Source organism: Bos mutus, chromosome 17, assembly GCF_027580195.1.
Source record: "Bos mutus isolate GX-2022 chromosome 17, NWIPB_WYAK_1.1, whole genome shotgun sequence".
NCBI lineage: Eukaryota > Metazoa > Chordata > Mammalia > Artiodactyla > Bovidae > Bos > Bos mutus.
Genome location: NC_091633.1, coordinates 18488536 through 18513547, shown reverse-complemented (window position 1 = coordinate 18513547; position 25012 = coordinate 18488536). Strand labels below are relative to the sequence as shown.

At 37.5% G+C, this 25012-nt stretch overlaps 1 protein-coding gene across 3 annotated transcripts in view; it reads left to right on the top strand.

The window, feature by feature from the left end:
* Positions 1-25012, top strand: part of IFT81 (intraflagellar transport 81) — a 222744-nt gene that overhangs the window by 144592 nt on the left and 53140 nt on the right. For all 3 annotated transcript variants that reach the window (XM_070386192.1, XM_070386191.1, XM_070386190.1), the window contains 2 exons: positions 1164-1259; positions 11615-11761. In XM_070386192.1, the coding sequence (XP_070242293.1) occupies positions 1164-1259; positions 11615-11761 (243 nt within the window). The remainder of the gene's footprint in view (positions 1-1163; positions 1260-11614; positions 11762-25012) is intronic.

Genomic DNA, 25012 nt, shown 5'->3' with positions numbered 1-25012 from the left:
TGAAATTAACCTGTGCTAAGAGTTGACAGCTCTTATAAGGAATTGTTCTTTATGAGAAATTATAACACATTATGTTGTTTCTTAATCCACAACTGATTAGGAAACTGGGTAACTTGGAGAAATAAATTAATGCATATGGTTGACTCATAGGTTTATATGTTTATAATATAATAGTTTAGATGACAAATTTTAAAAAATATTTTAAATGATTACTTTTTATTTCCAAAAATAATATAGCAATTTTGTACTTAAAGCTAATGTTTTTTATTAGCTTTTTATACCTGCTTTGGAATTATTAAACTTTCTTGTAATGTTCATTGAAATCTAATATCATAGTATTTTTTGTTTCTTAAAAGTAAAATACTAATCAAGTGTTTATTTATTTAAATAATAATTAAATATCATGAAAATTGATTGAAGGATTTTGACATTAATAGGCTTAATAGCCACTGCAGTTAAATAGATAATTCTTTTAATTTATGTATAGAAATTAGTTGTCCAACTCAGATTTGGCTTAAATTTAATGTTATAGGATTAGCAGGAAAATTCTAGTCTTTTCAAAGGATAGTTATACTGAAAGTCATATAATTAAAAAAAAACTTATAGGACTATATGCTTCTGTTGCCTTTATTCAGTTTTATTACATTTGAGAAAAGTTTAGATTAATGAACAGGATAAATGACAGCTGTTATAGAATCACAGATCATTCATTCAAACAGAAAGCGTTTTTAGATGTCATTCAAGTCAACTCTCAGCTGGATTCATAAATTCCTTGTACTAAATCCCTGGGTAATATTAGTCCAGATCTGTTTTATCACTTAATTACTTGAAAAGTCACAGCCTAGGTGAAGGGATAACTTCAGATTTTTAGAAATTGTCTTTCAAAATAATTTAAATACTTCATGTAGAATAGGATAATTTAGACATGGATGGTTAAATCCATGTAACTAATCCAATTCTGTAAATATGTAGCATGAACCATGAAATGCAGATTGTCTCAAAGTAATTGTAACAACCCATCAATGGTATTAATAGGACTGATCCTCCTATCAAAATCACTGATAATAACAACTATCAATTCAAAGCTTTGATTGACCAGATGTCCCTTAATTTAGGTAATCATAGCCATAGTTTTAACCTTTTTTATTTTCATACTGTTTTAGATAAATGAAATAAACACACAGATCAATCAGCTGATTGAAAAGAAAATGATGAGAAATGAACCAATTGAAGGCAAACTGTCACTATATAGGCAACAGGTAAGACCTCTCTTTTTGACTCACAAACCCATGTCTCCTGCATTGCAGGTGGATTCTTTATTGTCTGAGCTACCAGGGAAGCCCAACAACACACTTAAGTGAAGTGAAGTCGCTCAGTCGTGTCCGACTCTTAGTGACCCAGTGGACTGTAGCCTACCAGGCTTCTCTGTCCATGGGATTCTCCAGGCAAGAATACTGGAATGGGTTACCAGTTCCTTCTCCAAGGAATCTTCCCGACCCAGGGATCTGGGTCTCCTGCATTGGAGGCAGACACTTTAACCTCTGAGCCACCAGGGAAGCTAACACACATAAGACCACTCTTTTTGGCTCACATACTTTGATCTGTAATCTTGTTGGTGAATATCTTCATAAACATATAGTCTTAAAATGAGAAGGAAGTAAAGAATAAATGTTCTTCTGTCATTGTTAATCTCCAGATTAAATCAGAGAATTTCTGGAAAAGCCACAAAGATGCATGTTCAAGTCTGAAATCTGATATATCTGATAATGCTCAGCTTCCTCAGTTCAGTTCAGTTCAGTCGCTCAGTCGTGTCCGACTCTTTGCAACCCCATGAATTGCAGCACGCCAGGCCTCCCTGTCCATCACCAACTCCTGGACTTCACTCAGACTCACGCCCATCGAGTAGTGATGCCATCCAGCCATCTCATCCTCTGTTGTCCCCTTCTCCTCCTGCCCCCAACCCCTCCCAGCATCAGAGTCTTTTCCAATGAGTCAACTCTTCGCGTGAGGTGGCCAAAGTACTGGAGTTTCAGCTTTAGCATCAGTCCTTCCAAAGAAATCCCAGGGCTGATCTCCTTCAGAATGGAATGGTTGGATCTCCTTGCAGTCCAAGGGACTCTCAAGAGTCTTCTCCAACACCACGGTTCAAGAGCATCAATTCTTCGGCGTTCAGCCTTCTTCACAGTCCAACTCTCACATCCATACATGACCACTGGAAAAACCATAGCCTTGACTAGACGGACCTTTGTTGGCAAAGTAATGTCTCTGCTTTTGAATATGCTATCTAGGTTGGTCATAACTTTCCTTCCAAGGAGTAAGCATCTTTTAATTTCATGGCTGCAATCACCATCTGCAGTGATTTTGGAGCCCCCCAAAATAAAGTCTGACACTGTTTCCCCATCTATTTCCCATGAAGTGATGGGACCAGATGCCATGATCTTAGTTTTCTGAATGTTGAGCTTTAAGCCAACTTTTTCACTCTCCTCTTTCACCTTCATCAAGAGGCCCTTTAGTTCCTCATCACTTTCTGCCATAAGGGTGGTGTCATCTGCATAACTGAGGTTATTGATATTTCTCCCAGCAATCTTGATTCCAGCTTGTGCTTCTTCCAGCCCAGCGTTTCTCATGATGTACTCTGTATAGAAGTTAAATAAGCAGGGTGACAATATACAGCCTTGATGTACTCCTTTTCCTATTTGGAACCAGTCTGTTGTTCCATGTCCAGTTCTAACTGTTGCTTCTTGACCTGCATACAAATTTCTCAAGAGGCAGGTCAGGTAGTCTGGTATTCCCATCTGTTTCAGAATTTTCCACAGTTTATTGTGATCCACACAGTCAAAGGCTTTGGCATAGTCAATAAAGCAGAAATAGATGTTTTTCTCGAACTCTTTTGCTTTTTCAATGATCCAGCAGATGTTGGCAATTTGGTCTCTGGTTCCTCTGCCTTTTCTAAAACCAGCTTGAACAACTGGAAGTTCACGGTTCACATATTGCAGAAGCGTGGCTTGGAGAATTTTGAGCATTACTAGCGTGTGAGATGAGTGCAGTTGTGTGGTAGTTTGAGCATTCTTTGGCATTGCCTTTGGGATTGGAATGAAAACTGACCTTTTCCAGTCGTGTGGCCACTGCTGAGTTTTCCAAATTTGCTGGCTTATTGAGTGCAGCACTTTCACAGCATCATCTTTCAGGATTTGAAATAGCTCAACTGGAATTCTATCACCTCCACTAGCTTTGTTTGTAGTGATGCTTTCTAAGGCCCACTTGACTTCACATTCCAGGATGTCTGGCTCTAGGTGAGTGATCATACCATCGTGATTATCTGAGTCGTGAAGATCTTTTTTGTCAGCTTCCTCAGTATCTGCCAACTGTGGAGAGAGCGTGAAATTTGATTTTTTTATGTGAATGCTTACCTCAAGTGATAGAAATAAATATTTAAAATCTTTGATGAACTAAAGTCAAAGTGTTAGCAGCTCAGTCGTGTCCGACTCAGTGATCCCATGGACTGTAGCCCACCAGGCTCCTCTGTCCATGGAATTCTCCAAGCAAGAATACTGGAGTGAGTTGCCATGCCCTTCTCCAGGGATCTTCCCAATCCAGGGATTGAACCTAGGTGTCTCCTACAATGTAGGCAGATTCTTTACTGCTTGAGCCACAAGGGAAGTCCTAATGAACTAAAGGCAATATACTTTTTCAGGTTTAAAGTTAGCTTGAAATAATACAGAATAAATTAAATTTTAGAGCTAAGGCATTTATCATTTTATACAGAAGTATTAAATCATGAGGATATATATTTTGTTATGTATTGCTAGACAGAAGATTCAAATGACAGCCAATTTGAAAATACTGAGCTACATAACAAAGCATTATTCAAGGATGCTAGAATTTTTGGAAAACCTTTTTATAATGGAAAAATTTGATCATATACAAAGGTAGAGAAAATAGTCTAAATAAATCCTTGTGTGTCCTTCAGCTATAGCTATTATGGCCATTCTTATTCCATCTATAGCCCGCAGCCACATCTGGATTATTTGAAATAAATCTAAGATTTCATATTATTTCACATGTAAATATTTCAGAATGTATCTCTGAAAAATAAAAGCTTTTAAAAAGCTTAACAACATACCATATTTAAAATTTTTAATAATTCCTTAATACTGGCAAATATCCAGTCCATGTTCAGATTTCCTGATCTCTTTTTCTTTTCTTTTTTTTTTTTAGTTGCTTTTTTTAAGTAGGATCCATACAGGATTTATACATTGCATTTTTAATGTTTGATGTTTAAATATCTCTTAATCTATAGACTCTCTTCCTTCCTTATTTATCCATTTATTTAATAATTTTTTTGTAATTTTTTATTGAAGAAATTTACTTTTCCTATAGCATTTCCCATAGTTGATGTTTTGCTGATTGCAACTGAATGGTGTCCTTTTAAAATGTTCCTCTGTGTCTTGTATTTCCTATATATTAGAACTAGAAACTTGAACAGGTTTTTTTTTAAGAATACTTTCTAGTTGGTATTTTGCCATTCCCTGGAGTATAGAGGAGTTGAAGTTAGGCCAGCCTCTTTTTTATCTTTACTTTGCTGTCAGACAGGACTATTCTGACCAATATTTGTTTATAGAAAAGCAGTCTTGCTCAATTATTTATGGCGAGCAGTCTTTTTGATATAGCTTCTCTGAATAAGACTAAATTCCACGATATTCATTCCTGCTGAGTAGATGGCCTCATATCAGAGCAGAGAAGCACGGCTCATGATTGGAATAAGACATCGGCTCCTCAGAGAACAACTTTAGAGTGAAAGAAATATGTAGAAGAGTATATAAAGCTCTATCCAGAAAATATTGGGAAATTATTATGATTCTTTTCTAAGCACTCTTTCACTGACTGCTTAGAGGATGTTTGTCCTGCAGGATAGAGTGTGGAAAAGAGCCAGGATGGTTAGGTTAATCTCTCTGTGGTTTATGACATCCCACAGTAAACCCCACTTCCCACTTGTTTACTCTGGAAGGAAAAGCCCCACCCACTTTAATGTGATGGTCCCTGGCCTCCTGTAGTGTGACCAACTGTGGATATTCTTCATCCTTTTAAATTGACCCATGACTAGACACTGGAATCTGTGTCTTGAAAGTGCAGGGTTGTCTATTCTCCTGGGAACGAAATCCCCTAATGACATCAACATTATTCATCATTTGCTTTAGTCCATATGTTACACACAAGTTTATTATTATACTAAAAATAATATTATATATACATATATTCATATATTTCCATCCTTAGAGGAAGAAGAGCATATTATACACACTTTTGTTCACAGTGCTTTTTTTCTCGATATATGCTGTTGAATAGTATAGTAGAATAATCTTTATTCCTTTATAACTTTGTTGAGATACAATTCGTATACTATACAATTCACCCTTTTAAGGTGTAAATTCAATGATATTTAGTATCAGAGCTGTACAACAATTACCCAATCAATTTTAGAACATTTTTATCATGTCAAAAAAGAAACCCTGAACCCATTAGCAGTCACTTCCCATTTTCCCCCACATCCTCAGCCCCAGTCAACTACAAAAGACCAAACTAGCTCTGTAAATTTCCCTGTTGTGGACATTTCATATAAATGGAATCATATGATATGTCGTCCTTTGTGACTGGCTTCTTATACTTAACATACTGTTTTTAAAGTTTCTTCATGTATGGTGACTCAGACAGCAAAGAATTTCCTTCTGTGTAGGAGACAGGGTTCGATCTCTGGGTCAGGAAGATACCCTAGGGAAGGGAATGGCAACCTAGTCCAGTATTCTTGCCTGGAGACTTCCACAGGCAGAGGAGCATGGCAGGCTACAGTCGATAGGGTTCCAAAGAGTCGGACATGACTGAACAACTGACACTTTCGCTTCATGTTGTTAACATGTATTTCTACATGCTTAAACCTTTTTATTACTGAATAGTATTCCATTATACAGATATATCACATTTTGTTTTTCTGTTCGTCAGTTAATGAGCATTTGGGTTGTCCCTACTTTTTTGGCTATTATAAATAATGCTGGTAGGAATATTCTTATACAGGTTTTTGTTTGAAAATAAATTTTCACGTCTCATGAGTATACTTGTAGGAGTGCAATTGTTGGTTCAATGATAATTCTGTCTGTAACATTTTGAGGAAATGCCAGACTACTTTCCAAAGAAGCTATACCACTTTACATTGCCACCAACAGTGTATGAAGGTTCTGATTTCTCCACATTTGTACCAACACTTGTTATTATCTGTCTTTTTTGTATCCACTGTAGTGGATGCTTATTTCTGTTCACAGACATACTCCATTGGGTATGGAGTGGGTATATCACAGTTTATTCAACCAGTCCCCAGTTGATGAACATTTGGGTTGTTGCCATTCTTGTGCTGTTGCCAATCATACATCAATAAATAGCTTTTTGTTTATGTCTTTGCATTTTTTGTCAGTGTGTCTTTGGGATATAGTCTCAGAAGTGAGATTGCTACATCAAACAGTAATTGCGTATGTGAGTTTGCTAGATATTGCCAAATTTCTTTTCATAGGGTTTTAGCATTTTACATCCCTGTGGCAGTATATGAGAGTGCCTATTTCCTTACAGCCTCACAAGTAGAGTATGTTGTCAAACTTTTAGATTTTTGCTATCCTTGTAGATAAGAAATGGTATTTTATGATAGTTTTAATGTTTATTTATCTTACTATAAATAAGTTTGATCATCTTTTCACATAATCTTACTATAAGCAAGGTTGAACATCTGTATTTTCATATCACGTGTATTTTCATTTTTTAAACGGAGAATTGTTTAAAGGGTTTGCACTAAAGATTTCCCTCTCATAAAATTTGTTTGATAAAAATATTTGTACTATTTCACTGGAGAAGACAGTTTGGCTAATGTCTTTCTTAAACTAGTACAGTCGTGGTTCATTTAAGGAAATCCCCCACAAGTTGCTAATGCTACATTATCCATAAATGCTGCATTTATGGCTAAGAGCAGCCATCTGGGTTGTGTAAACATTTGCATAATTCTGGTGAATCAGATGTTTAATTTTCAATCTGCATTTCATTTATTAGAATGCCCCAATTATAATAAGTATTTTAACATTTTATTTTAAAAGTATGGATATTGAATTTAGATAGGATGATCTGTATTGTAGTTTTGGGAATAAAGCATTCTTGTTTTATTCCTGTGAAAGGAAACCAACCATACAGAAAAACAGCAGACTTAGTGTTAGCTTCTGGGTTTACCTAGAAGGTATTTTCATTAGCATTTCAATGTTAGTTGACAAGATTTTAATATTTTTTTTATTACTATTGCATTTCTGTTTCTCTGCTGATATATTCTATATTTTGCCTTCCAAAATGCTTTAAGGTTGCTATTTAATGCACATTGCAGGGGATTCCCTCATGGCGGTGCGGAGTGGTTTGAACTTGGTGCTTTCGCTGCCGGGGCCCAGGTTCAACCCCTGGTAGAAGGAAATGGCAACCCACTCCAGTGTTCTTGCCTAGAGAATCCCAGGGACAGCGGGGCCTTGGTGGGCTGCCGTCTATGGGGTTGCACAGAGTCGGACACGACTGAAGTGACTTAGCAGCAGCAGGGAAGATAAGATCCCACAAGCCATGTGGTGCAGCCAGATACATATATAAATATACATATATGTGTATATTATTGTTGTTGTTTAGTCGCCCAGTTATGTCTGACTCTTTGTGACCCCATGGACTGTAGCACGCCAGGCCTCCCTGTCCCTCAGCATCTCCCAGAGTTTGCCCAAGCTCATGTTCATTGCATCTCATCCTCTGATGCCCTGTTCTTCTGCCCTCAATCTTTCCCAGCATCAGAGACTTCCAATCAGTCGTCTGTATGCATCAGATGACCAAAATACTGGAGCTTTTGCTTCAGCATCAGTCCTTCCAGTGAATATTCAGAGTTGATCTCCCTTAAGATTCACTGGTTTGATCTTACTATCCACGGGATTTTCAGGAGTCTTCTCCAGCACCATAGTTTGAAGGCATCATAGTTCTTTGGCATTCTGTCTTCTTTACGGTCCAGCTCTCACAACCAAATGTGACCACTGGGAAGACCATAGCCTTGACTATATGGACCTTTGTTGGCAGAGTAATGTCTCTGCTTTTCAACGCTCTCTCTAGGTTTATCATTGCTTTCCTGCCAAGAAGTACGTGTCTTCTGATTTCATGGCTGCAGTCACCATCTGCAGTTATTTTGGAGCCCAAGAAGAGGAAATCTGTCACTACTTCCACCTTTTCCTCTTCTGTTTGCCATGCAGTAATGGGGCTGGATACCATGATCTTAGTTTTTTTAATATTTAGTCTTAAGCTGGCTCATTCATTTTCCGCCTTCACCCTCATCAAGAAGCTCTTTAGTTCCTCTTTGCTTTCTGCCATTAGAGTGGTATCATGTGCATATCTGAGGTTATTGATGTTTCTCCTGCCTGTCTTGATTCCAGCTTGTAACTCATCCAGCCCAGCACTTCTTGTGATGTGCTCACAAGAAATAGATTAAACAAACAAGATGACAGCAGACAGACCTGTTGTACTCCTTTCTCAATCTTGAACCAATCATTTATTTCATACAGGGTTCTAACTGTTGCTTCTTGATCCGCATACAGATTTCTCAGGAGACAGGGGAGATGGTCTGGTATTCCCATCTCTCTAAGAACTTTCTTTTTTTCCCACAGTTTGTCATGATCTACATAGTCAAAGGCTTCAGCTCAGTCAGTGAAACAGAGATAGATGTTTTTCTGAAATTCCCTTGCTTTTTCTATAATCCAGTGAATTTGATCTTTAGTTCCTCTTCCTTTTCTAAACCCAGCTTGGACATCTGGAAGTTTTTGGTTCACATAATGCTGAAGCCTAGCATGCAAGATTTTAAGCATGACCTTATTACCATGGGAAATGAGTGCAATTGTCTGATGGTTAGCACATTCTTTGGTACTACTCTTTTTGAGAATTGGGGTGAGAGGATTGACCTTTTCCAGTCCTGTGGCTCCTGCTGGGTCTTCCAGATTTGCTAACATAATGAATTCCAAGGGCTTCCCTGGTGGCTCAGATGGTAAAGAATCTGTCTGCAATGCAGGAGACCCAGATTCGCTCCTTGGGTCAGGAAGATCCCCTGGAGAAGGGAATAGCAACCCATTTCAGTATTCTTGGCTGAAGAATTCCATGGACAGAGGAGCCTGGTGGGTTACAGTCCATAGAGTCACCAAGAGTTGGACATGACTGAGCAACTAACACAGCTATCTGGGGCCAGCATCCTACATTTTCCCATCCCTTTGTCCTTAGGGAATGGCAGCAGCTATATTGCAGGCATTGTTCTGCAATGAATGCCAAACCTTGATGGCATCATCCTTTAGGGGTTTGAATAGTTCTGCTGGAATTTCATTGCATCTACTAGCTTTATGGCAACCCACTCCAGTACTCTTGCCTGGAAAATCCCATGGACAGAGGAGCTTGGTAGGCTGCAGTCCATGGGGTCGCTAAGAGTCGGACACGACTGAGTGATTTCACTTTCACACATTGGAGAAGGAAATGGCAACCCACTCCAGTGTTCTTGCCTGGAGAATCCCAGGGATGGGGGAGCCTGGTGGGCTGCTGTCTATGGGGTTGCACAGAGTTAGACACGACTGAAGCGACTTAGCAGCAGTAGCAGCAGCAGCTTTATTAACAGCAGTGCTTCTTAAGGTCCACTTGACTTCACACTCCAGAATGTCTGGCTCTTGGTGACTAACCACACCATCATAGTAATCCAGTTCATTAAGATCTTTTTTATACAGCTCTTCGATGGATTCTTTTCATCTCTTCTTGATCTCTTCAGCATCTACTCGGTCTCTACCATTTTTACCCTTTATTGTGCCCATCTTTGGGTGGAATTCTTCCTTGATGTTCCCAATTTTCCTGAGGAGATCTCTAATCTTTCCTTTTTTGTTGTTTCCTTCTATTATTAAGCATTGTTCATCGAAGAAGGCCTTCTTGTCTCTTCTAGCTATTTTTTGGAACTCTGATTTTAATTGAATGTACCTTTCCCCTCTCTCCCTTGCTTTTTCACTTCTCTTCATTCTTCCGCTATTTGTAAAGCCTCCTCAGATAACCACTTTGCCTTCTTGCTTTTCTTTTTCTTTGGGATGGTTTTGTTTACCGCCTCCTGTACAATATTACGGACTTCAGGCACGTCGTTAGCTAGATCTAGTCCCTTGAATCTATTGGTTACCTCTACTGTGAATTCATATGGATTTAAGGCTGGCCTAGTGTTTTTCCCAGCTTTCTTTAGTTTAAGCCTGAATTTGCTGTGAGAAGCTGATGATCTGAGCCACAGTCAGCTCCAGGTCTTGTTTTGCTGACTGTATGCAGCTTCTCCTACATCTTTGTCTACAAAGAATGTAATCAATTTGATTTTGGTATTGACCATTTGGTGGTATCCATGTGTAAAGTTGTCTTTCGTGTTGTTGAAAAAAGTATTTGCTATGACTTGTGCATTCTCTTGGCAGAATTCAGTTAACCTTTGCCCTGCTTCATTTTGTTCTCCAAGGCCAAGCTTGCCTGTTACTCCAGGTTTATCTTGACTTCCTACTTTTACATTCCAATCCCTGATGATGAATAGAATATCTTTTTTAGGTGTTAGTTCTAGAAGATCTTCCAGGCCTTCATAGAGCTGATCAACTTCAGTTTCTTCAGCATCGGTGGTAGGGGCAGAGACTTGAATTACTGTGATATTGAATGGCTTGCCTTGGAAACAAACAGAGATCATTCTGTCATTTTTGATGTTGCACCTAAGTACCATATTTTTGACTCTTTTGTCGACTATATGGGCTACTCCATTTCTTCTATGGGATTCTTGCCCACAGTAGTAGATATAACGGTCATCTGAATTAAATTCACCCGTTCCCGTCAATTTTAGTTCACTGATTCCTAGGACGTCGATGTGTATTCTTACTGTCTCCTGCTTGACCACATCCAATTTTCCTTGATTCATGGACCTAACATTCCAGGTTCCTATACAGTACTGTTCTTTGCAGCATTGGATTTTACTTTCATCAGCAGACACATCCACAACTGAGTGTTATATCTGCCTTGGCCTAGCCTCTTCATTCATTCTGGGTCTATTGGTAATTCTTCTCCATTCTTCCCCAGTAGCATATTGGATACCTTCACACCCAAGGGACTCATCTTTTGGTGTCATATCTTTTTGGCTTTTTATACAGTTCATGAGGTTCTCATGGCAAGTATACTGGGATGGTTTGCCATTCCCTTCTCCAGTGGATCACTTTTTGTCAGAACTCTCTGCTAAGATCTGCCCATCTGAGTGGCCCTGCATAGCATGGCTTATAGATTCAGAGTTATGCAAGCCTCTCTGCCATGACAAGGCAGTAATCTGTGAAGGGGATATGTGTATATATATGTGTGTGTGTGTGTATATAGCATACTCATACTAAATATAAAACTTGTGATAGCAGGTGGTAGGGCAAAGGAGAAGTTAACCTGATATTGAAAATTTAGCTCAGTCAGTAAAATCTAAAAAATACATAATTTCAGAAAATAATAGAAAGTTGATTGTCTCATTTTACATTCTTATTTAATGCTTAATTAGGCATCTATCATTTCTCGTAAAAAAGAAGCCAAAGCTGAGGAACTTCAAGAAGCAAAGGAAAAGTTAGCCAACCTAGAGAGAGAAGTGTCAGTGAAGACAAGTCAGACCCGTGAATATGACGGCACTGAAGTTTTGAAGGGAGATGAGGTAAGTTGAGATATCTAATGGGACGAGAATATGGTTATTGCTTTTGTTTGAAACCATTAATGTTTTTTACTTTTTAGCTTGTCAGTAATGGGATATTCATCATGTTGATGTTTGGTAGAAACCAACACAATTCTGTAAAGCATTTATCCTTCAACTAAAAAATAATTTTAAAAAAGAAAGATAAAAAAATAGGAAGTTCATTTATTTTATGAAACTTATTTATTTAAAACTGAAAACTCTGCGACTTCCCTGGTGATCCAGTGGTTAAGACTCCATGCTCACAATGCAGAGGGTGCAGGTTCAGTCTCTGGTCAGGGATCCCACATGTGCAACTAAAGATCCTGCATGCTGCAATGAAGATTCTGCATGCCGCAGCTAAGACCTAATGCAGCCAAATAAATAAAATAAAAATAAATATTTTTTAAAAATAAGAATAAAACTGAAAGCTCTTTTCAGTAATACTGAGATATGCTTGATATATAATGACAGAGATTTTAGTGATTTTATGAAATAATGTTCCAAATTTTCACTTTTTAAGTGGATTTATATTGGATTTATTATAAATATTAGGTTATAAAAGTGAAACCAAATGAGTAGGAACTGTCAGGTAAGCAAATATTCATATTTTTTGATAAATATAATTCCATAAAGAGCTGAGAAAGTATTACTAAGTTGCTTCATCAATAATGTGTACTTGGCCTGTGGGACTGGCATCATTAAAATGACTTCATTTAAAAATAATTACAAATTTAAAAAATATAATTATGTCTTACATTGCTGTCTCTTTACATTTGGAACAATGATTTGGCAGCTCTTATTTTACTTATCCTTCTGTCAGACTCATGAAATGAGTAGGACAAGTAATATTGTCATTTATAGATGGTGGAAGTTAAGCATCAAAAATATAAACCCCATCTCCTTTTTATGAAGTTATCTCAAGAAAGAGTAAATAAATGAAGCAAAATATCTTGCCTTCAGCTCAGTGCTTTTTTTTTTCTTTTAGCAAAACAAGTGATAGGTCATATTTTAATTCATAAACATTGCATCTCTTTACCACCTCTAACAGCTTTTTTATGTTATATTAGCTACTGCTGCTAAGTCACTTCAGTCGTGTCCAACTCTGTGCGACCCCATAGACGGCAGCCCACTAGGCTCTTCTGTCCCTGGGATTCTCCAGGCAAGAATACTGGAGTGGGTTGCCATTTCCTTCTCCAATGCATGAAAGTGAAAAGTGAAAGTAAAGTCACTCAGTCATGTCCAGCTCTTAGCGACCCCATGAACTTCAGCCTACCAGGCTCCTCCGTCCATGGGATTTTCCAGGCAAGAGTACTGGAGCGGGTTGCCATTGCCTTCTCTGATATTAGCTACTAGTTCTCAGCAAAAGCTACTTTGAAAAGCTGCTCTGGTCCAGACCTCATTTTTGGCTTTGAAAAGTTATTGAATTCATACTGTTACAAATTGGCAGTGAATCTTCACTATGCCAAACACAAATGAATTGTTTGCATAGCACCACTTTCCTCTGGGGCTTTTGATTGTAGCTTCTCTATATGCCTTCTAGTTTATTGGGGAGGTAGAATTCATAAATCAACACCTGATTGAAAAACTTCTTTGGATTTTAACATCCACTTCCAGGGGAATTCCCTGGCAGTTCAGTGTTTAGGACTGAAGGCTTTCATTGCAGGGGGCATGGGTTCAATCTCTGGTCGGGTAACTGAAGACTGCCTGCCGAGTAGTGAAGCAAAAAAAAAAAAAAGACATTAACTTACAGATTGCTTTAAGAAATGGGAGTGTTTTACACCTAAAACAGCTGGAAAAAGAACTTAAAAACCCCAAAATTAGCAGAAGGAAAGAAATCATAAAGATCAGAGCAGCAATAAATGAAAAAGAAATGAAAGAAACAATAATAAAGATTAATAAAACTAAAATCTGGCTCTTTGAGAAGATAAAATTGGCAAACCTTTAGCCAGACTCATCAAGGAAAAAAGAGAGAGAAGAATCAAATCAACAAAATTAGAAAAGAAAAAGGAGAGGTTACAACAGACAGTGCAGAAATACAAAGGATGATAAGAGACTGTTATGAACAACTATATGGCAATAAAATGGATAACCTGGAAGAAATGGACAGATTCTTAGAAAAGTTCAATTTTCCAAGACTGAACCAGGAAGAAATAGAAATTATGAACAACCCAATTACAAGCACTGAAATAAAAACTGTAATCAGAAATCTCCCAAAAAACAGCCCAGGACCAGATGGCTTCACAGGTGAATTCTGTCAAGCATTTAGAGTAGAACTAATGCCTATCCTTCTAAACCTCTTTCAAAAAATTGCAGAGGAAGGAACACTTCCAAACTCATTCTACACAGCCACCATCACCCCAATACCAAAACCAGACAAAGACAACACTAAAAAAGAAAACTACAGGCCAATATCCCTGATGAACATATATGCAAAAATCCTCAACAAAATTCTAGCAAACATAATTCAACAACATATTAAAAAGTTCATACACCATGATCAAGTTGGGTTTATTCCAGGGATGCAAGAAATCTTCAATATATGCAAATCAATCAATGTGCTACACCATATTAACGAACTGAAAGATAAAAACTATGTGATAATCTCAATGGATGCAGAAAAGGCCTTTGACAAAATTCAGCACCCATTTATGATTAAAACTCTTCAAAAAATGGGCATAGAAGTACCATTTACTCAACATAGAAAAGGCCATATATGATAAGCCCACAGCAAACATAATTCTCAATTGTGAAGAACTGAAAGCATTCCTCCTAAGATCAGGAACAAAACAAGGGTGTCTACTCTCACGACTATAATTCAACATAGTTTTGGAAGTCCTAGTTACAGCAATCAGAGAAGAAAAAGAAATAAAAGGAATCTATATCAGAAAAGAAGAAGTAAAGCTCTCACTGTTTACAGATGACATGATACAGATGACAAGAAAACCCTAAAGATACTATCAGAAAATTACTAGAGCTAATCAATGAGTTTAGCAAATTCACAGGACACAAAATCAATACACAGAAGTCACTTTCATTCCTATATACTAACAATGAAAAATCAGAAAGAGAAATTAAGGAATCAGTCCTATTCACCATTGCAACAAAAAGAATAAAATATCTAGGAATAAGCCTACCTAAGGAGACAAAAGAACTGTATACAGAAAATTATAAGACACCCATGAAAGAAATCAAAGATGACATAAACAGATGGAGAGAGATTCCATGTTTCTGAGTAGAAAGAATCAATATTGTAAAAATGACTGTACTACCAAATGCAGTCTACAGATTCATTGTGAACTCTATCAAATTACCAAAGGCATTTTTCACAGAGGTAGAACAAAAAATTTCACAATTCACATGGAAGCACAAAAGACCCCTAATAGCCAAAGCAGTCTTGAGAAAGAAGAATGGAGCTAGAGGAATCAACCTTCCAGACTTCAGATTATCCTGCAAAGCTACAGTCATCAAGACAGTATGGTACTGGCACAAAAACAGAACAATATAGACTAATGAAACAACATAGAAAGCCCAGAAATAAAGCCATGCACCTATGCTGCTGCTGCTGCTAAGTCACCTCAGTCATATCTGACTCTGTGCAACCCCGTAGACGGCAGCCCACCAGGCTCCCCCATCCCTGGGATTCTCCAGGCAAGAACACTGGAGTGGGTTGCCATTTCCTTCTCCAATGTGTGAAAGTGAAGTCACTCAGTCGTATCTGACTCTTTGCAACCCCATGGACTGCAGCCTACCAGGCTCCTCCGTCAATGGGATTTTCCAGGCAAGAGTACTGGAGTGAGTTGCCATTGCCTTCTCCACATGTACCTATGGGTACCTTATTTTTGACAAAGGAGGCAAGAATATACAATGGGGCAAAGACAGCCTCTTCAATAAGTGGTGCTGGAAAAACTGGACAGCTACATGTAAAAGAATGAAATTAGAACACTTCCTAACACCATACACAAAGATAAACTCAAAATGGATTAAAGACCTAAATGTAAGACCAGAAACTATAAAACTCTTAGAGGAAAACATAGGCAGAACACTCGATGACATAAATCAAACCAAGATCCTCTATGACCCACTTCCTAGAATGATGGAAATAAAAACAAAAGTAAACAAGCAGGACCTGATTAAACCTAAAAGCTTTTGCACAACAAAGCAAACTATAAGCAAAGTGAAAAGACAACCCTCAGAATGGGAGAAAATAATAGCAAATGAAACAACTGACAAAAGATTAATTTCTAAAATATACAAGCAGCTGATACAACTCAATACCAGAAAAACAACCCAATCAAAAAGTGGGCAAAAGATCTGAACAGACATTTCTCCGAAGAAGACATAGATGGCTAACAAACACATGAAAAGATGCTCAACATTGCTCATTATTAGAGAAATACGAATCAAAACTACAGTGAGATATCACCTCACACCGGTCAGAATGGCCATCTTCGAAAAGTCTACAAGCAATAAATGCTGGAGAGGGTGTGGAGAAAAGGGAACCCTCTTGCACTGTTGGTGGGAATGTAAATTGATACAGCCTCTATGGAAGACAGTATGGAGATTCCTTTAAAAAGTAGGAACAAACCACCATATGACCCAGCAATCCAACTCCTAGGCATATACCCTGAGGAAACCAAAACTGAAAAAGACACATGTACCCCAGTGTTCATTGCAGCACTATTTACAATAGCTAGAACATGGAATAAACGTAGATGTCCATCAACAGATGAATGGATAAAGAAATTGTGGTACATGTACACAATTGAATATTACTCAACCATAAAAAGTACCCATTTGAGTCAGTTCTAATGAGGTGGATAAATCTAGAGCCTGTTACACAGAGTGAAGTAAGTCAGAAAGAGAAAGATAAATATTGTATATCAATGCATATATATGGAATCTTAGAAAGATGGTACCAAAGAGTTTATTTGCAGGGCAACAATGGAGAAACAGACATAGAGAACAGACTTATGGACGTGGGGAGAGGAGAGGGTAAGATGCATGGAGAGAGTAACATGGAAACTTACATTACCATATGTAAAATAAATAGCCAATGGGAATTTGCTGCGTGTCTCAGGAAACTCAGAGGCTCTGTATCAACCTAGAGGGGTGACTAGGGATGGAGAGGGAGATGGGAAAGAGGGGATATATGTATACCTATAGCTGATTCATGTTGAGGTTTGACAGAAAACAACAAAATTCTGAAAAGTAGTTATCCTTCAATTAAAAAAAAACCCAAACCAAGAAAAAAAAGAAATGGGAGTATTTTAAATGATACTTGGAAGCCAACAGAGTGTGCTTCATGATATCCTTGCTATCCAGGAAATAAAGATTAATTATGCAGCAACTTTGCTTTATAAGAGAACAGTCTATCTCCTAGCATTTTTATCTTTTCTTAGGAAAATACTGCCTGTTTGACAAATACCAATTGCTATGGCCATATTTGGCACTGAATAGTGGTTATAACTCAGTATTAAATATTCCCTCTATGCAAATGTGATGGAAAAGAACCTCATGCCAAGCTATTAGCTTTTATCTTTGACAAATTATAGTGAATAGGAAAAGTATCTGATGACAGAAAAGAGCACATTTTTTAAGGGGAAAAAGATAATTTTGGATATGGATAAGGTCAACTTAATTTTTAAACAATGTTTGGTCAGAAACTAGAACAAATCAAGTAAATCATTTGGCAGTTACCTAAAAGAACAGAAGGTATTGGGGAACATTAAGCATAATTTTATTAAGAACAAATCTTGGTAGACCAATTTTGTTTTCTACTCTGATAAAGTGGTAGACCATATGGACAAAAGGGAGGAAGTTTGTTCTACTTAAAATTATATAATACAGCTGGACTTCACTGAGGTTTCATTTGGTATCACATGGTAATTGCCAAAAAATCATGTTCTTTGCCACCCATCTGTTAACACAGTTGGTGAGAGGGTATCAAGAAATGGTAGCATGGTGTTCAAAAAGAATATTGTGCCCAGAGTCACAAATAGAAGAATGAGGAAAGGTAGGGCTAACATTTATTGAGCAACTTTTATGTAAGGCTCTGTGCTAGATGATTTGCAAACATATATTTCCCTTCTTCTTGAGAGAGAGATTACTATTATTTCCATTTTTACAACTAGTTGAAACTCAGGAAAATTATAGATTTACACAACTAATAAGTGGCCACGCAGGATCTAGGTCTCTCTCACATGTTCCTGTTGACCTTAAGCAAATCACTTCTCCATTTATAAAATAATGGATGTCCAAGCTTCTGAGAAACTCAAAGGCTAAGTCAACATGTAACATCTGGCATCCAAAAGTGATCATTCCTCTGGGACCCATGTTGGTGCACCTGGAAGAGGCAGGGTGGCAGACTAGTTAAGTCATGGTCTCTATAACTTGGTCTGAGTGCACATCCTGGCTTTCTCAGCCTACTTACTAGCTGGGTGACCTTGGCCAGCTTCCTTAATGCTTAGAGAGAGTAAGTAACTTGCCTGAAGTCACACAGTGAGTTGCAGAGCAAGGATTTGAATCCAAATCTGAATGCCTCTGCAGCTGTGCTCCAAAATGAATACTGAACTATTCTTCAAGGTACTATTAGAATGAGTTAATTTTAAAATTCATATTTGACTCTGAATAGGACCACATTGTACACAGTCATTAACTGGAAACAATAGTTTGCTAGAAACTGTATGACAGCCATTTATTTGGAAATAAACCTTCATTCCTTGATTGTCCATATGTAGTTGTTTGACTAATCTTTTCTTGGAAAAATTGAGGAATGTGACTGTGTTAGGATGAATGTAACAAATATTATACATATAGTAATTTATATTCCTTTGTCATTTTTTTCTTTAGAGATCATTTAGAGTTCATTTTTAAAATTCAGTATCAAAGTGTGTATTTTGATGCTTCCTACTGCCATTAAAGTCAATATTCCAGATGTTACATTTTGTCTAAGAATTTTAGCTCTTCTAATTGCAGATGACAAGTGCTACAGGCATTTGTTCTTTACTAGATTTTTCATTTGTGTTCCTTTGATTTTTCTTATTAAAAAAGATGGGGACCTCCCTGCCCGTCCAGTGGATGAGACTCTGTGCTCCCAATGCAGGGGGCCTGGGTTCAATCCCTAGTCAGGGAATTTGATCCTGAGTGCTGCATCTAAGACCTGGAGCAGCCAAATAAATAAATATTTTTTAAAAAACAGGTGAAGAGCCTAAAAACACTTGTTTTTTTCCTGATACTTTGGTTAACAGTTTATTTTCAATGATTTACTTGGCAATATATAGGGGTAAGCACAGCAAAATCTTATTCTGCCAGACTTCTGACATAGGTAGGAATTTCTTGCACAGTTGGAAGTATCTTCTTAGTGATAGAGATTTTCTTGCCAGTCTCGTCTATCTTGATTTCTTTCTCTTCAAACAAGTGTTTGGTAGGTGATAAAGAGGTTAAGTTTAGAGACTACAGTTTTTAACATAGCTGAAAATTGATAATAATAATGAGTCTCTAACTCTCCTTTATATTTTGAAGTTTTCTGTACTGGATTTAAGTACATAAAGTACATACATAAGTACATAAAGTAGAAGTCTCACTAAATGATATTCTCAAAGAATTTTGATTGCTTTCATCTCTGAGAGAAGTAACCCCCAAAATGCCATGGAACTTTGCCCTTGATCCTAACCTGCTTATTATTCTCATCAGTAATTTAAATTAATAATGTTTATTATGTAATTGAATGTGCCAGACACTATATTAGGTTTATTATGTACATTATCTCATTTATTCCACTGAACAACTCTATGAGATAGGTATGATTATTATTCCTAGTTTTTACAGATAAGGAAACCAGCACACAGAGGACTTAGGCTAACTTATCCAAGGTCATATTGCTAGTAAGTTTTGGCACCATGATTTGAATTGAGGTAGGTCGCACAGAGTCAGACATGACTGAAGCGACTTAGCATGCATGCATGCATTGGAGAAGGAAATGGCAATCCATTCTAGTATTCTTGCCTGGAGAATCCCAGGGACAAAGGAGCCTGGTGGGCTGTTGTCTATGGGGTCACACAGAGTTGGACACAACTGAAATGACTTAGCAGCAGCAGCAGTCTAGCTCCACAAACCTTAATAATTTTCACATGGCAGAAAGCTAGAAGGAACAGTCAGTCTGAGACAGGTGATAGCATTATAATTCAAAATCATCTTGGTAGTTAGGAGCCTTGTACTTAAGCAAACAAAATGCCATTAATGGGATTATAAATAATAATAATGTAGAATCTGAGTTTTATCTGCAGCTCAAAAATTATCCATTAGTTGTTGTTGCAGCCTGTATGGGAAGGGAGTTTAGGGGAGAATGAATACATGTATATGTATGACTGAGTCTCTTTGCTGTCCACCTGAAACTCACAATACTGTTAATCAGCTGTGCATGTATGCTCAGTTGCTTCAGTTGTGTTCAACTCTTTGTGACCCTATGGACTGTAGCTGTTAATTAGCTATGCTGCTGCTGCAGCTGCTAAGTTGCTTCAGTCATGTCCGACTCTGTGGGACCCCAGAGATGGCAGCCCACCAGGCTCCCCTATCCCTGGGATTCTCCAGGCAAGAACACTGGAGTGGGTTGCCATTTCCTGCTCCAATGCATGAACATGAAAAGTGAAAGTGAAGTTGCTCAGTCATGTCTGACTCTTCGAGACCCCATGGACTGCAGCCTACCAGGCTCCTCCGCCCATGGGATTTTCCAGGCAAGAATACTGGAGTGGGGTGCCATTGCCTTCTCCCGTTAATCAGCTATACTCCAATATAAAATAAAAAGTTTAAAAAAATCATCCAGTTGTAATGCAGCTTTAAAAAGACAAAATGCTGAGAATTGCCCGACAGTCCAGTGGTTAGGACTCAGTACTGTCACTGCCAGGGCCCCAGATTCAATCACTGGTAGGGAAACTAAAATCCCATAAGCTACCTAGCTTGGCCAAGAAAAAAATTTTTTAAATTATACTCTGTTAATAAAAATGTAATATCCCATTTATGTGAAATTATGCTTAGAATATTATTTTACATTTTTGGCATCATGTTTTAAGAAAGACATAAAAACAAGCCAGAATCCAGATGAAGGTGACCAAAACAAATGAAAAGTCTGGAAACATTCATGTAAAGAATTCATTATGAATTAGCTGAGAACAAAAAGCTAGGATTATGGAAGGATCTGCAGAAAAGAGTTAAAACAGTGGACCTGAATCTGCTATTTTTAGAAAAACTTGCTTGCAAGATTGGCCCTTGGCTGGCATCTAGGAAGTTGGATTTTAGAAGAATTCCCACCATTCCTTGATAAGAGTGGCTCACGTGCCTAAACTATATGTACAAAGAGTGTGGTTTATGTTGAACACCTGCTTTCCTTCTTGGAGTCTGAAATTTTGGTATGGGCTAGGCAGAATATGCCTACGTGATCAGCCCCCAGTAAAAACTCTGGGCTCTGAGTCTCTAATGAGCTTCCCTGGTTGGCAGCATTTCACACGTGTTGTTTTACCTCTTTGTTGGAGGAATTAAGGGAGAAGACTCTTGGAAGCTTGCCCCTGGTTTCCTCCTGACTTCACCCCATGTGCCTTTTCCTTTTGCTGGTTTTGCTTTGTACCATTTCACTGTAATAAAGCACGGCCAAGAGCATGGTTTTATGCAGAGTCCTGTGAATTCTCCTGGCATATCATTGAACCTGGGGGTTGTCTTGGGGACCCCTGATTCAGATGGATTAGTATTACTCTTGTTTTGGGATGGAATGTTCTTGCTAGATCTATTAAATCCATCTAGTCTAATGGGTCATTTAAGGCCAGTGTTTCCTTATTAAATTTCTGTCTAGATGATCTGTCCATTGATGTAGGTGGGTGATAAAGTCCCCTACTATTATCATGTTACTGTCAGTTTCTCCTTTCATGTTTGTTAATATTAGCTTTGTATATTTAGGTTCTCCTGTCTTGGATGCCTCTATGACTGTTGTATCTCCTTGTTGGAGTGATCCCTTTATCATTATGTAATGTCCTTTTTCTTTGTTTTAAAGTCTATTTTGTCTGATATTAATGTTGCTACCTCAACTTTCCTTTTGTTTCTGTTTGCATTGAATACCTTTTTCCATCTTCAGATCAAGTTGAATTCAACAACATAGTGTACATCATACACCATGATCAAGTATGATTTATTCCAGGGTATATAAAATAATAATAATAAAATAATATTTTGAAAATCAGATTGTGCAACTAATATCTGGATACATTTTCATGAAATGAAAAGCAAACAGCATACATAAAGCAGAAGTCCCCATTGATTACCTTCTACCTCCAGTCCTCAGACTCTTTGTCAGAGAGAAACCACTGCTACTAATTTTGTAAACCCTTTTAGTCCTTTCTTTGGAGAGAGACACAGATTGGATAATACTGCTTTGTGGGTTTTTTAAAATGTGAATGGTATTGTACTGTGTGTGTTGTGCGACTTACTTTTAATAACATGTGTCAGAAATTTTTCCACGTAAGTAAATGAAGAGGCTTTTCTCTAGAGGTTTAGAAAATCAGCTCTGGAGGCAGAACACCTGGGTGCAGAACTCAGCTTTGCCACCTCTCAGCTGTTCAACCTAACAGCTAATGTCAGTAGTTACCTAACTGCTCTGTGCCTCAGTTTCTTTATCTGTAAAGTGGGGACAATAATAGTACCCACCTTGTATGGTGGCTGTGAGGGCTAAATGATTTAATATAACTAAGCAGTATACAATAGTGGCTGGCTTATAGGAAGTACTTCATAAATACAAACTACAGTTATAATAATTATTGTCATGTACAAAATTTAATTGCTATATTGTGTTCTATAGAATGTACAATTTTTTTATTCCAACCAAGAGTGTACAAAAGGATCTGTTTCCTCTGTTATTTAAAACAGCACTTGATCCTCATTCTTTTGATTTTTTTGTCATTCTGACAGTATTATGTTTTAATTTTCGTTTCTCTTAAGATTGAACAGCTGTCCACATACATGTTTGGTCATTTATATTTCTTCTGTCATTTGCCCTTTTATTGTCTTTCTTCATTTTTTTCTAATGGAGTGAATGTTTTTTATCTCTTTATCATATTTTTACCTGGATTTTAGTTGTTAATCTGGATAATTGTTCTAGTCTGTCATCTATCTCTGAACTTTGTATATGCTGTCTTTTGTCACACTGAGGGTTTCCTCTCCTTTTTTCCAAACAGTTTTATTGGTATATAATTTATGATAAAGTACAAATTGTTGCTGTTGTTCCACTCTATGATAACTTCATATATTGGAACAGAATTTTAGTAATAAATGACCTTGGTTTTCCATAGTTTGAGGTACTATAAAAATGTTTACATAGAATTATCTTGCTTTATGCAAAATTCAGTGTCAGAGGAGATTTAAAAAGTGTTAGAGCAGAGTATAATAGTAAATGTTCATAATTATGAATCTGAGTTGTCAATAAAAGGTTGATGTGATCAGTACGATTTTAAGATAACAAAGCTGGAATAGCATCTCTCCCAGTAATCATACCATGTTATTATTTTCCCAGCTCACACCCCACAACCCTGAAACATTCCCATACCACTCTGTTCACATGTGTTCCAAGATGTGCATGCTCAGTCAACTCAAGTTATGTTCAACTCTTTGCAGCCTCATGGACTGTAGCCCTCCAGGCTCCTCTGTACATGGGATTCTCCAGGCCAGAATACTGGAGTGGGTTGCAATGTCCTCCTCCACATGGTCTTTCCAACCCAGGGATTGAACTCATGTCTCCTGCATTGACATGCCAACTGTTTACTACTGAGCCACCTGCAAAGCCTGTGTTCTAAGATACAGCTCATTTAAGATCACTTGTTAAATTTCTGCCTCCCCTAAGAAACCAGTAAGCTCCATTATGGCAGGGCCATATCTCTTTTTCGCCACCATTTACTTAATAGCTGGCATGTAATAAACACTTGGTAAATGTGTAGAAAACCTGAATAGAAGTGTATAATCTAATCTACATACAGATTTTTTCATTAGAAAATTGATAATATTTTAAAATGTTACGGCACTTCAATTGATAAGAAAAATTATTTTTATAAAGTCTTCATCCTAACCATAGTTGTTTATTATATGAAGTTATTTTTAAATACCTGATCAAAAACCTAAATTTGCCATTTAATACAGTAGTCCTCAGTCACTTCTTTTGTTAAATATGATCTTTACCCTTTCACGGGCAATAATCTGAGCTTGGTGACTTTGTCTCACTAAGGGAAGAGCAGAGAATAGAGGCTGTCCCTAAGGTAGTATTGCCACATGGCTTCCAATCTTTACCATCTCTGCCACCTTGATATCTCTGAATGTCTGCTTTAATTATTTGAAAAGCAAAACAAAAAACTAGCCACAGTGATTCAGTGCTAGTACCCTTCTCGGAGCTGTCATTCAAATGAATGCATGCCTTTTGAATCTGAACTTTTTTTATAGCAACAACTGAACCTTTGGTTAAGGTTGCATTGGCATTTCATGCATTGAAAGATCACTCCTGGTTTATGGTGTACGGGTTTAGAGTTCATTATATTTTCTTTCCTAACCGTTAAAAGAAGCTCAGCTGTTTTGCAGTTAATGGCTACTTTAAAAATGTGCTTGATCAAATAATATGTATAAGTAGCTTTAGAAAGAACCAACCGGCTCATTCTACAGCTACTGACGGAAATCCTAGAGCTAAATTGCAAAGATTATGAAATCTTTAAATACTTCAAAGAGAAGCACAATGAAGATAAGGGAATCCTGGCAAGATTAGCTGCAGCTGTCAGATCCTGAAAAATTAGGAATCAAATTTTGACACTTGTAATTGAATCATCCACCCTTCTAAGTGAGTCCAGGCAAACTTGTGATATTTTTAGAACCTTTCAAATCACATTACCCTCTTTAGAGTTCATAGCAGGACTTGAGGCCCCTAAAATTTCCCAGGAGATGGAACAAAACAGAATCAAATAAATTTGCCTCATTTCACTGCAATAGAAGGTAGACTATTATATATGCAGTCCATGTAATCCCACATCTTTAACTCCAAATGTGAAAACTTTTCATAGAAAATTTTTTTGAGAGTTAACTGCTTGGACAGCAGTTGAAAACCCCATTAGAGATATAGTAACAGCTGTGTGGTGGTGATTTGATTTATAATAGAAGCACGGAGACCTTGGATGATATGATTAACTGTGTTTCCCAGATGGATATTCCTATGCCACA